This window comes from Cottoperca gobio, chromosome 6 (assembly GCF_900634415.1).
Source record: "Cottoperca gobio chromosome 6, fCotGob3.1, whole genome shotgun sequence".
In the NCBI taxonomy this organism is placed as follows: domain Eukaryota; kingdom Metazoa; phylum Chordata; class Actinopteri; order Perciformes; family Bovichtidae; genus Cottoperca; species Cottoperca gobio.
The window spans coordinates 9215952-9230447 of NC_041360.1; the positions used below are offsets into that span (position 1 = coordinate 9215952).

The following is a 14496-nucleotide window of genomic DNA, read 5'->3' on the forward strand; positions in this document are numbered from 1 at the left end:
ATTTATTCTACATCATTTGTTCTAATTCATTTCTACCCAGAAACACAACAAAAATGATTACAAAAATAATGAAAGTTAGTAAGTCAGAAAGGAATCATCTTTTGATTATTATACACACAATATTTGTCAAGTCAAAAAATAGTGTAAACCTGCTGTTAGAAAGTCTTTTGTGTGTGTTATAATGCTAGCCGAACATTTCCAGGACATGCACCCAGTATCTGTTTTATCTACAGTACTGAGGTTATTTAAAATAAAATAAAAGAAGAAGAAGAAAATACGACAGACAGGGGTGCAGTCACACAGTTGGAGCTCTGGCACATACAGTTTTATGGGGCTATTGCATTTAAAATGATTACTCGACACATACACACACACACATCGCTGATTGTGTGTTTTCTGACATGTCAAATAGAGGCGTCATTATCCACAAATTCAGAAAATCCACACAGAGAGCCTCAATGTCAGTCAGAGAACAATTCAGAAACATATCGACATTCTCACCTGAACATGAAACGCACTGGAGAGACACAAAGCGAGCTGCTGTTTTCAGACAAGCATAGGGTGAACATATGAGGAGGCTTTCACGCTAACAGTCATTAGGTCCATGGCTACCGGCGGCGCACCCACAGGGCGCTGCCATGAGTCTGTACACGAGTCAATATGAAGAATGCCTACATCATATAAGGAGCGTCAACATCCATGCTTTCAACTTGTAGTCATATCTTTGGGTAGCTAAAGCCAAGCAAGGCAAAAGAAAGAAGCTGTGGCATGTGTTCCACGCCGTATAATATAGTGTATGTGTTGTATATACTGTATAGGAGATGATCATTTTTCACACTGCTCCCCATTTGTTATACAGATGCAAAGGCTTACGTTATTATTAGGCATATTTTATGCGTGCATCGTGAGTTACTGATGCAGGAATTCAAGAGTGTATCAAATTCAAACATCATGAAGTAGTGGTTTAGTCCAATAGTCATATCTCATTCCAGGCAAATAAATGTGAGTGAATCCAGCACAGAGGTGATCTTTGTACATTTCTGAGACACAGGAGACGTATGCTTTGCCAAAAAGAAAGAAAAAGCACACGGCTATCAGTACTACTATCTATGAACACAGTACCGTTAGTTGTTAAGGGCTCTTCAGGCCCGTAATCAGTCCAACCTTCAAACTGTTTCTCTACAGGTCACAGCACCTTTTATAATAATTAACATGTGAAATCAGTTACATCTCAAAGGCAGTAAGACCTTTCAACCAGTTCACAACACCTTCAATGGCCCTCCTAGGTAAGAGCGAAAAGAAAATCAGAATCTAGTGTGAGACTGCGGTTACTACAGTTCTCTTCAAGCTCCGTTTCTGGTTCAGTGGTAAACAGAGGAGCTGCATGCGGCGTGTTTTGTTCAAAGTTCATGAATGTCTGTAAACTAAACTAACTAGTGTATATTTTCTAAAACCTTGAAGGAAGCCTTTGTGATTTGTTGTGTTTGATAATATTAACCTAAACATATTAACACATAACTGTGCACATGATATTGAGACAGATCTGTCATCACACTACACGAGTCTCTCAGATCCTGAGTCCTCTTTATGAAGCTTCAAAACACCACAAGGAAACCTCTTTTCCAAGTATTTTACACGCTCTTAGATATTATATGTTGTAAGTCTCTAACGACTAGACACTGGTAGCATTTTGCAGAGAGTCTTTGTTTTACATTTCTGTCCCAGAGGTTACATGGTGCAGGACTTGTCCAGAGGGTCCTGAGCGGATGTAACCGGAGGCTGTGAGGCCTGACTCGACTTGGGCAGGACCATGGGCTTGGGCCTCAAGGCGGGGGGTTTGAGTTGCACCCCCATGCGGGGCGCTACCAGAGGCTTGAAGGTGCTCATAGTGTCGCTGGAGGAGCTGGTGCTGCGGCGGATGGGTGGCTCGGTGTTGGCGGTGGATCTGAGCATGACGCCGTGGATGGGGCTGAGGGACTCGCTGGAGCTGGCTGGCGTGGGACCCCCGCCGCTGCCGCCGGAGGTCTGCCGCTGCTCCAGGGTGTCCAGCACCACGTCCGGGGCGTGCTTGGCCGAGCTCTGCCGCTCGAGCTCGCGCAGCTCGTTCAGAGCGGTGTTCATGGTTTCTTCTATGTCCTGCAGGAGAGAGAGCGAGGGTAAGAGAGGAGAAGGGAGATTATAACACTGGTGAGAGAGATGAGCGACGCACAGGAAGGGTGGGGGTGAAAGGGAGAGAAAACTAAAAGAGAGGGAGGGAAAAATAAATTAGAGATGGAGAAGGTAGAGTACGACAGGAAACACAAAAAGCGATGTTAACAGAGGACCACAGTGACAGTTTCTCAAGAAAGCATGCATTATACATGCAGAGAGTATTACTTTGCACCGGCACCTCTCCCTCTGCATGCTAATGACTTTAACTAGCGAAGGAGATGCAGAGATGACAAGATATGTTCATCTGAGCATGCTCCCAGTAGGCAGACAGACAGCCCAGCACAGTTTGAAGTGCTCTCTGTGACCTCTGCTTTCCAATTCAGCTTCTATACAAATGTCATTCATGGCTTTAACTATTATACTAAGTATGTGACAACAGATTACAGCCACACCCTTTCCATCAGCAGTGACGGACGTCTGCATTAATAAACATTTTGTGATATTTCTGGAGAGTTGCTCACAACCTACGACTGCAGTAAATATGCTGCGATGAGTCCCGGTGTCGAGCTATGCTCCCTGCTGTCTGCCTGTGAAGCTAGTCTTGTGCGTGTATTTAGCACACGGACACAGATGCAGCCAGAGGAAGCAGAAGACAGGGACTGACTATGTGTTTACAGAGCGGGGCAGGGCTTTGATGGTGGAGGGAGCTGCGGTCGGGTCGCTGCTCGTCCCGCGCTGACCTGTGCGATGGTCTCCGGATCCAGGGGCTTGCCGCCGTGATGGTGGTGGTGGTGGGTGTCAGTGAAGCTCGTGTACTGGCCCGAAGAGGTGGAGCGACGGATCGGGGGGCTCTCCATCTTCTTCAGCGACTCGTGGCGGCTGATGTTGGACAGACTGCCGTGGCCAGTGCGGCGGCGGCGTTCGGGGCTGTCCATGGGCATGTGGTTGCGAGTCCGCAGCATGTCCCGTGGGCTGAAGTGGCCGAGAACTGGGGAGCCCATCTCTGGCGTGCCTCCGTGGCCATGCTGGGAGGAATGCACCATGCAGTGGACATCACTGGGGCGGGCAGGGGGCCGCCGTGATGGTGGTTCTGATCTTTTCTTGTGCCTGCTGGGATAGAAGATTGGGACGGAGAGGAAACAACAACGCAAACAATTTATTTATTGCATTTAACATTTGACCACATACCCAAACATTGCACATCGAGTTAAGCTGTTAATTACAGCTGTGGCGCCACTTTGCATTTCCCAAATGTAAAGGTGTTCGCAACAAACTAAAAGCCACGTTAGTACCTCTGCCCTCCTTGAGTAGGAACAACGTGAGCTATAAAATGCAACACATCTTCTTTGTAGCATCCATGTTGTTTCCACATTACGACTTAAAGCTCACGACACCCGAAGTCAGAAGAACGACTTCCCAACACGGGAAATGGGACGATATCACGTGAATGCACCTTTGACCTTGGCGAAGAACTGCGCAATCCGAGTGCCATTCTAGTTTTTCGATTGTCTTCTATAACTTAAGCCTTTGGTGATTGAAAGTATTTAAGGGATTCATCAACACAGTAAACCTTCAGACTTTAAAATCCTCCAAATTGGACGCACAAGGTTTTCCACATTACAATATGTGGGCATGCATCCGCCGTCATGTGCCCCAATAATCAGTGGCGATGTCAGTGCTTGCGGCTCCGAGAAGCTTATTTGGAGAGCAGGTAAGAGCGGAGCTGGCTGCCAGCCAGAGGAGGGAGGCCTGTGGTTTGTCAGAGCACCAAAACAGGCTCCTTGGGAGAAGCTACACATTTAAAACATGGAGAGACAGAGCTGAACATGAAGGCATCAGACACACTCCTTCATACTCACACATGCTTGCTGGGTTGTTTCTCCACAGTAACTCTCTATTGCACCATAAAAGGCCAATAGAGCAGCACATCATCTCCAGTATGACTCGAACAGGCATCTCTGCATATTTAGGACTACAGTAGTCAGGCAGCTAGATGACTAAAAATATATATTTGAGCATGCCTGTAGGCAAAGCACTACAATGCATATAGTTACATGACATCTCATTTAAGGTAAAAACAAAACACAAAATCATTTAATTATTTTGTCACTTTTTCCAGTTGGAATATTATTTTCTGAAATGGCGAAAACTTGAAATATGAAATGAACATTTGAACTGATACATGACAGATTCACTTTTAATTCTGCATTATTGGTTCTTCGTGATGATGAACAAGCAGTGAATGACTCATCCTATAATCACTTCTCCGCAGCGAATGGCTTCATTTGGGAGTTTACCTCTGCTTAATGAACGCCAGTCTCAGCCGTTATCATTAAGATTCACAGACAGCGTCATCACCGCGCTAAACTAAAAGCAATAATGAAGTACGGATATGAGCTCAGAGAATGTAATATCAGTGTGAAGCTACTCGTCTACATTTACTACAAGGTCTCACGTCAATCCCAACGGTGCTTATGTAACACTCTGAAACCTGGACCTGCTCACACACACACACACACACACACACACACACACACACACACACACACACACACACACACACACACACACACACACACACACCACAAAACACTCTGGAGTGCAAACAAAATGTTAAAATATTAATAAATGTGCACATAAAAAACCTACGTGACAGCGCTAACAGCTACTGATGACATGGGAAAATAAAGACTCATTGGTGGAGATGAGCAGGCTGCTGAGAAAAACATTTTTTTTTTCTGACTGCAGTGAGAAATTTGAATTAGTAAACAACTGCAGGAAGCGCTGAGAACCTGCAGGGGGAGCAGTCTGCATTCATAACACCTGTGTGTACAACAACAGGCGCTGCCACTCACTCTGCCAACAGGCCCCACACTCACATGTCACCCTTTGTTTATATGACTGCTAATAATGTAAATCACAAGGCATTCGAAGAGTTTCTCTCGATCAAAACACAAAACTGATGAATTGTAATTAATTGGTGTAATCCCGTGAATAAGTATCCTCTCCTCTCAAAGAGGCACTAACTTAACTGTGCCGTTTACTGACGCTCGCTGTGACGTCAAACTCTACAAGACGTTCCCGTCTGATGAGTGTGTTGTAGATTGAGAACACCACGAGTGGAAAAGATCTAAATAAAGCTCAGGATATAAATGATTCAACATATTTGAGGATTGTCTGAATACAATAGCAGGGGGGGGGGGGGGGGGGGGGGGTGGATAGGAGATGCAGATGAAGATGGAAGTCACCTAGGAGCTGGTGACAGGTAGACGGCTTCATTAAGGCTGTGATGTGGAAAAAGACGATTCATTCAGATGTATTCTGCATTACAAATACCTGTGGTGGTGTAAATACTGCCTCTAGTATGAATCATCAACATTTCAACAGGGAAGTCGAGGGAGTACGGCTCTAAATAAAACAGCATTTTGTTCATGTGTTTGGCAAGAGCCAGTAACAGACACGCTTCAAGGTCGCTCTCTCCGCCACCAGAAATGCAGCAATGAAGAGAGGAGACAAAATTCTGGCTCGCCACCAGCAGACGCTGCCAAAAAGTCTGAGGTGTGACTAGATATGCGTGTGTCTCTGCTCTGGGTGCCATGCCTCCCTGTGCATATACAGTATGTTCCACTGTGTCTAGCTGATACCAGCTGGTATTTAATAAACATAATATATCACAATATTTGAATAAAATAGAGCGAGAGAAGTCATCCAGTGGGAATTAGGCCGACAGGTGAGCTGAAGATACAGAATGACAGGAGGAAGCAGCACGCGCAACACATGTTGGGTGCGTACCCGTATAACATGCATGTTGTTAAAAGTGCATTGGAGTAAAAGGTTGAAAACAAATAGTCCAAGTCCCAATCTCTCTATATAAATGTTGTTCATTTTATATGTGTCTTGAGTTTGTGCAGGTATTCACACCTGAAGCCATTTAAGCATCTTAGATGACACAACACTGAGGCTTACAGACATGCTGCTGGACTGTGAGTCCACTGGATCTATAATTAGATTAAGCCAATGTGAAGATGTGTTGTGGTCATACATTGGTCACTATGGTGTCAGGAGGACTGGCACTAATTAACACAGCGGGATGCTTGATAACCTTGAACATTTAAAAAAATTATAATAATGTCCACTGCATTGTTGAATGAAACAGTTATTTTAAAATACTGCAAGAACCTTTATATCCCTTTGGTAAAAACATTTGCTGCTTCTTGTCATGTTTTGTCACTTCTGCTGTAACTGCACCAACAGAACATCAGCAGTTTTAAACGTTCAGACTTTTTATATGGAGAATGCAAAGATTTTAAAATGCCAGAATTTTGGTCACGTATACAAACGTATGAGTTTATGAGATATTGCGGTGCAATACAGTGCAGCTATACAGCCGTGGGAAAACCAACCTGGTAATATAGGCCTCAGAGATCCTGATGTCAGAGGGCGAGCCGATGTCTTTTCCCAAGCATTTATCCTCTCCAGTGTGGCCGCTGCTGGCCTCGCTGTCAGCCTTCTGACTCAGAGTGTCTGAGAAGTTGTCATCTCTGGGACACAGAGACAGAGTGACATTGGAGACATGGAATAAGAAAAAGGAAGTGAGAGAAAAAGGAAAAGAAAAGCCGAAATCAGCAAATCTGAATTTGCACCGTTCTTCGATGACAGTATTTGATATCTGTTTTCTGTGAGTCAGCATGTCTCTATTTCCAGCAGCCCCAAGGTCCCGAGAGTCAGATGAGTCATATTCCCCGGCCTATTCTGGTGATATACTGTGACACGCACATGCCCACACACGAGCCAGCTGTATGGGCTTCAGTGAGGTGTGTGAGTGGTTGCTGGGTACAGTTGGTGCCTGTCAGGTGGCAGTATTCAGAGCTCCTGAGCTGCACCGCTGCCTCTGATGATGTGTATTATCCTATATAAAACACAGCCACTTATTCAGTGTATCCGCATGAATGCACGCAGACAGAGACAGAGCAAGGACGAGCACTTATCCACAGCGGAGGCGGCAGTAAACACAATTTACAGACAGACACGAGAAAGTTTTGAGAGACGCTTCCTGTGCTGAAGTAGGTCTCTCAGATGTTTCTCTGAATGTTTTATTCTGGGCTCTTTTATGGGACAAATGAAGATCACAACCCTGTGTGCTCTTACACTCCTCTGCCTGCTCTGTTTAAGTAGAGAGCAGGATGTTACTAGGCTCGGGGACAACCTGTACAGCTGTAAATCCCCCTGCTCTTTCATTAACTAAGAGGACACCCCATCAGCAGTGCCCCTCCTGGTGAATTATTGATCGTGGCACATTGACGGCAGGGGAAAGAACAGAAGAGGAGAGAGGGGAAGGAATTCTAAATGGCCATTTTGTCGGCCAGCTACTAAGTGATTGGAGTGATTTTGTTCCCGTCCTAACGAGAATCCAGTCCATTAGGCACCAACAGTCGCCATGGCAGAGTGTATGCTTGTTAGTGCTGAGAATGGGAGAGTGACAGAAGGGCTGGTTGTGAACCCTGGAGATGGAGAACGCTCCACAGAGCGAGGGCCACAGCAGCGTTCAGGACAAATGTGGCTGGGAGTCCGCGGCCTTTTATAGAGCAAGGTCAACAAAGTCAGGGAAAAGCTGGAGGACGGTTCCTTAAACCACATCTCTAAGGCTCTGAGTGGAGCCGTTGGTAGTTTAAGAGTAGAAAGGAACATTTCTTCAGTGTACCGCCTTGTTTTTAATCCTGCGATAACAAAGGGCCCTCTTCACCAAGAACGATAACTATAAATGTATCGTTTTAAAAATTGTCCTAACTCAGGTGGATGGCGGAGACCACACAACTGTAACGACAACAACAGTGGTGAACGATACCGTTGGGGCGTTTTGATGAAAGACAAACTCCATCCGAATACGAAGGAGCTTTTGTCCCACTCAGGATTAGTAAAATGTTTTTTTAACGACATATCTTCTATCAGCAATAAAGTGTACTTATTGAATTCAAGAGCCTCCCTCTCTCTCTATTAACTCACCGCAAAGCGGTGGCTACTGTTAACCGTTTTCTTCTTATGCATCCTTGCTCCTTGTCTGAACTTTTTTCTCTGAGCGACGTACAGCAGTAACAGGTCCTCATTATCCATTGTTGGGGCTCCGACACACGAGTGTGCAGCGCATGCATGACGCCACTGTTTGCAGAACCTTATTGCTAATTAGTGTTAGTGCTCACATGGTTATATTTACAGTTATTGTTGTAGATATTGTTCTTGGTGTGGACGGCCCTTAAGAGTGTTAAGTCTACAGCCATGTTTGCAGCTCTGTGAGGCTGTACTCACGCACAGCGGTGCTTTGAGCTAAATGCTAATGTCATCATGCTAACAGTGACCATGCTGATGTTTAGCAGGTATAATGTTTACCATGTTAACCATTTTAGTTTAGTATCTTTAGCACAACACTAGCTGAGGCTGGTGGGAATATCATAGTTATTGGTCATAAAGTATTGAACAAATTACATTTTTGACCTGATGTGGGCGCAAGATGAAAAGTGAAGGGATCATCAAGGATGATACTCCTACTCTCAGAAGCGTGCTGCTGATTGGATAGATTGATTTTCATATCTAAAATGACGCTGAATGAAGAACACTCACATGTCTTGGACCACAATATACTGGTGTGGCACCAGGCCATCGATGCCGTTGTGCCGTCCCTCCCACCAGTCTTCTGACGCCCGCTGATACAGCAGCAGAGAGGCGCCCTTCTTGAAGGACAACTCTCGGGAAGAGCGCCCAACGTAGTCAAACTTGGCGATGGCTTCAATGGGCTCGCCCTCTGCCAACAGAGAGAGGATTAGACAGGTCAGGTATGTCAGACAGGGCATAGACATTAAGTAGAGATGGCTATTATCGCATGTCCAGACATTTTTAATGATTGACACAAGTGGTGCAGTTTTAAGAAAATAAAATCTTAATCCAGATATACAACACATGCACTTAAATCAGGTCTAACACTGGAATGTTTGTGCACCAGGATGCTCATATGTGACCGTTTGTGCACAAGTTCAAGTGTGCTGAGCCAATTGGTTATTTTAGTTGTAGTCAATAGTAACCGGGCTCTACAACACCAGGGCCTGAGGAGCTTTAGCAGAGTATTTATAGAAGCTGGTGAGAGAAGATCTATATGACTCAGGGGCATGTCAGTCATTGTATGGATCATTAGACCTGGGTTGATTCAAACCCAATAACTGAACAAGTAGAGCCCTGGATCAGTAACATGGGAAAGACCAGGAAAAGTTGTTACAGACAATACTTGTTATTGTTCACAGCGGCTTTCCAATAAATAAGATACGCAACTTATTTTTAATCTGGAACTTTATTTCTTTGCTTGCTGTTGCAAATTATTTAAATGTGTTTTTATTAGTTTTACTCACTTTTTGTTTTTATTGTCTTTTAAAAAGGCAATTTTAATGTTTTCTTAACTTACTAAGTTCAATGTATTCCCATGCTCCTGTGAAGCACTTTGAAAAGCCTTTACATGTCTGCTGTATAAATACACTTGCCTTGCCAGTGATTGATAAAGAAGTTACTATAATGTTTATTCATTTATTTGTACTGATGGCTCTCTCCAAGTCTCCAAGTGTTTTTAAATCACTGAAAATCCGTCTGATATTGATGTCTGTCCTGAAGAAAGCCTTTGTGTTTTCAACAGCTACAGACGACTCTCCTATCCAAAAAGGTGCACGTCTCTGAGCCAATACACTACAGCAACACTGGGCTAAAAATAGCTTCTTCATTCCCTCCTCACTCTTACCTCTGCCTTCCTCCCATCTCACTTTAAGTCAGACAGACCTCCTGGACAGCCTCACCTAACACTGGCTCTCTTTATACACTAGGAACAGAGTAAATGGCTGAAGCTTGTACCGGCTGTGAAAAGCCATCACGGCATATCTTTCACAGGAGCCTGGAAGTAATTCCCTGATTCAACGTCATCTACTTCTCTTACTTATTTATTTTGCAACCTTTAGCTTGCCACCCTCCTTGCTTCACTTGGTTATCAGGATTGACAGGGTAGATGTGGCGTGGCTCCAATAAAATGTGACAAGCAGGAATTTACTGTCTGAATTAATTGGTCTGCAGCGGACGAGGCTGTTAATAAAGTTGACTGAGCCCTTATCGGTGGAGGGGATTCTCTTCCTCGCCATTTTCTCCACCTCTTTCTCTCACTACAACCAATCCATCCTTCCTCCTCTGGTCTGCAAATGTTTTCCAAGGCGCACACACACACACACACACACACACACACATGACTGAAATCAGCAGGCCATAAACTCAAATCTCAGTGTGGTAAAGGATTCCCTCTTTCATGTTCTGCAATTATAACTGAGAATAGCTTCAGACCAAAGACACACACACACACACACACACACACACACACACACACACACACACACACACACACACACACACACACACACACACTGTGATATATGGTTAGGATCAATACAATAACAAGGGTTATAAAACACTCTTTCCTCCTTTTTCTCTCCTATCCAGCCGTCTCCCTGAAGACAAATGTTAATCTCAGGTGTTTGCTGCTACAAGCAGAGCAGGAGCCTTAATGCTGGACTCGAACAGATGAAAGTGGGTTGGACGTGGCTCTTTATGGGCGAAAAGGATGACCCTTCCTGTACAGTAAAATACACTGCCCTTTAACAATAAACAGTATGCCTGCCTGGGGCACTTGAAAACAAGGACGTCCTGCCGCAAACTGACATAGAATCAATGTAACGGTTAGTTCCCCTTTGACCTTGTGGCGAATTTACTAGCAGATAAAACATCAATGTATTGATGGTGTGCGAGAACTGCAGACAGTTAATCTTCAGGCGCGACAGCCACGGTCCATGAGACTGTCATGGACAACAGCCCCCGGAGCAGAACTATGCTGAAGGACAATGACAACATGCAGGTATAATGTTAACCATGTTCCCCACCTTAGTTTAGCTGCCAGTGTGGAACAACTTTTACTCCTCTCTCTGTCCGTCTTGTGTCCACTTAATTTGAGGGAGAAGAGGGCGACCGCATTTTTTAAACCTTGAGAAAAGACTATTTCAGTCCGCAGCATCAAGTGCTGGTAACCAAACAGGAAAAGAGGTTTGCTTTTGTGTCTGAAATCCAAATGAGGTCATGGGGATTTAAAAATAACTGACGACAATAACTTGACCACAGTTCAAGACACCGCAGGGAGGAACTCAAGTCAGTGAGGACATCCTCCCAGTCCACTCAGAGAAGCTTTAGGAACAAAACCATGGTAGCAAGGGATTTCTGGAGAACATAATCTTCCATTAATTACTCAAAGAGTTGATAGATGCCATCTGTGTTTTACGTCCTTTTTATTCAGAAAGCACATCCAGATGATGCAAAGTGATTAACGTATGATGCAATGAGATCAGATCTACCAGATATTCATACTCTGTCTATGGAGACTGATGACGCATGGTGACAGGGAGCTCCTAAAAATCATCTCTGGGCATGAAAAGGAGACTGGATTGGGGGCAGTTGTCACCATGGAAACAGGTTTAGGGAAGTCTGTTACTAAGGTAAGATACGAAGCCTCGGCTCAACTATAGGTTGACTGTTTTTGGCTCACACTGTCTGCATCAGGTCATCAGGACGTTTATCACTTTTTAATGAGCTGGAAGTCTTATTGTCTCTTTGTGCTTTTCTTTACTGGATGTTAACAGCAGCGTCTGACCCCGGCTGATCACTCATTATTTTATTTGGATCAGACCAACTGATATTCATTGCACTCAAACAAAGGAGCACATGTATGGTCACACACATGCACAGTGTCTGAGAGAAGTCCATTGTATGCTGCAGTGCGTATGTGAGCCTGCTAGAGCTTTTTCTCTCCATATTTCTCTTGGACACATGGACATGTAGTTAAACGTAGAGAAAACACAGACGTATATTAGTTAGAAAGTTATTTAAACCTGACACTTTTTACGCACACTCCATACATTTGCTATTCTTTCACAAATGACTTTAAACAAACAACCAGATATTTCTCCTAAACGGGGTCCAGTTGGTGTAGACCACCGTGGAATTTGTAAAAGGGGGATGTGGAAGTGTCCCGAGGCCCAGAGGGACAAGCAAAATCATTAGAATATGAATGGCCGTCCATCACTGTGAGCCCAGTTCCCTGGCCCTTCAGGGATCCTGCATTTCACAGGCTGAAAGGCCGGATTAGCTGCATCTACTCTTGCGAGAAATTCTGGATCTGACCTGGCCCCGCCCACCGCTGATCGCGAGCCGGTTGCAGAGCTACGGAGCCATGAGTTTCGGCCTCTGGTCTATTTTTCTCCGTTAGAGGAAACATCGGAGAGATGTTTGACTTAGAAAACGAGTCTGTTGTGCACCGATCAGGGACTAGCAGACACGTATAGAGATATCTAAATGTCGTTAGCATCGTTTAGCAGACTCTCACACAGCGTTAGTGGTTATGAAACATACAATAATATGTAGTGGCCTTTTTTTGTAGATAGTGGAAGGAAGCTCCAGGGTCCGGTTCAGATCCAAAAACTGCACATCCACCATGTTTGCTGTCAAAACGTTCACTATGCTAATGCTAACTCTTTCCCTCCGCGCTGGAGGTTTCAGGGTTCTGTACCGGTGTTGGTGTTTGCATATTACACAGCGATTGGCTTTTTTGTAAATTTGTGAAGTACATAATCTCACTTGCCTGGGGTACGTTTTAAAGGAATTATGACAAACCTTGCAAAGATACAAGTCTATAAAGTCAAGGTCAGACATTTTAGGAGACATACACATAAGAAAAACACATTTTTGAGTGCAGGGGATGATCATTTCGATGAATAAAAAGTACTCACCGTCCTCGCTGGTGTGTGTCTCTGTTCCTCCCTCATTTTCTACTTCCTCCAGGGCTCCATGCTCACTGTAGGGGCTCTCACTGCGGGGGACAACATGACAACTGTCAGGGTCAGAGCCAAGGCAGCGCCAGGGATTAAAGGACAGTTTCAAAACAGACACAAAGCCCGAGTCTTTTCCTTCCTGTCTTTTTCTTTCAGGAAATGAAGAGTTGTTTGAAGACACTATATCTTCAAATTCAGTTTGAAACATAAGACTTTTGCTCAAATCCCAACAACCAAATCTCATTTAAGTGAAGATGACAAGGATGAATGGAGGTTTTTACAATTAATAAGACCGACAGGAAGTTCAAATAGCGGTCACTATTCTGTGAGAGGCTAAATCCTCTAACTGTGGTTCAGCCTCTCTTTTCTAAATGGCTTTCTTCTGGCATCGTGCTGTGAGAGCTGGCTGGTAATGCCACACACACACTCACACACACACATGGATTACCCTTGCCAGGAACTGAGTGTCTCCTCCAATGCTAGCATGTAACCTGCCGCCTCCTCTTCTGCAAGAAAGGGAGGCAGCCACAGACAACAAATCTCCCCAGGGCTTCATGTGCGTAGCCAGGGGGGGACATAGTCGTGCTGAGACGGGTGATTAGCTTTTGCCTGGGATAAATCCCTGTCAGCCTGTGGTGATGTGGGGGTATAATAAAAAGGAGAAATAGAGACAGATAAAGAGAGTAAGAAACAAGTGATAAGCACAGCTAACAGATGTTGAGCTGGCAAAGGGCCTCCGGTTTGACTCGAGTATGTGCTGCAATTCACCTTATCATCCTTTCCCTGCCAGGTGACCTTTTTTTTTCCCCTCCTGCCATGATCGCGGTAATTAAAGTGATTGTTTCAGCCTGTCTCACCTAGAAAAGAGTCCACCTACAAAGTCGGCTCTGAAACATGCTCCACCTTGTCATGTTCCTTAACCGCCGATGCATGATTGGTGAGAGTAATTACTCATATCAACACCACTGACATGCTACCGACACAGCTGCAGCGTGGAGAGCGCACGCATACCTGCATGGTGAGTGAGTCCCTAATGAAAGAGGTTTGGCTGCATGCCTCTGTTCCACTCCCGGTAAGAAAATAAATGGAATAAGAAAACCGCCAGCTCTCAACCGTCCGACTCTCAAACCTACAGGTCGTTTAGGAAATCTGTGCAGCTGCATGAAGTGATCTCATCAGAATGCTTTCCATCCTTGATGACCCACGACTTGACCTTCAGACCCTGGTGACAACGTGGCCCAGTAGCGAGCGGCGCGTGCCTTGTAGCTCAAAAATCAAAAGTTGATTTGTGAAAAAGCCATTTGAGTCTTTCGAACAAGAAACTGAACCATGACACCGTGACATTAAATTACAAGTGGTGGTGAAGTCATTTAGAAAGCTAGCCAACAAACATAGGCTGTTATGGGCAACCAAGAGAGTTGGGGAAGGTCTCAGTTTGAAGTCAAATTACAAT

General features: G+C 44.7%; 1 protein-coding gene across 3 annotated transcripts in view; it reads right to left on the minus strand.

Moving 5' to 3' along the window:
• The window catches only part of srgap1a (SLIT-ROBO Rho GTPase activating protein 1a), an 80167-nt gene that overhangs the window by 431 nt on the left and 65240 nt on the right, over positions 1–14496 (minus strand). For 2 of the 3 annotated variants that reach the window (XM_029433450.1, XM_029433453.1), the window contains 5 exons: positions 13002–13081; positions 8767–8947; positions 6555–6692; positions 2892–3261; positions 1–2136 (listed from right to left, as the gene is read on the minus strand). The exon at positions 1–2136 is cut by the window's left edge and continues 431 nt beyond it. In XM_029433450.1, the coding sequence (XP_029289310.1) occupies positions 1729–2136; positions 2892–3261; positions 6555–6692; positions 8767–8947; positions 13002–13081 (1177 nt within the window). In that variant the 3' untranslated portion in view covers positions 1–1728. The remainder of the gene's footprint in view (positions 2137–2891; positions 3262–6554; positions 6693–8766; positions 8948–13001; positions 13082–14496) is intronic. The other variant, XM_029433451.1, reaches the window with a different exon arrangement.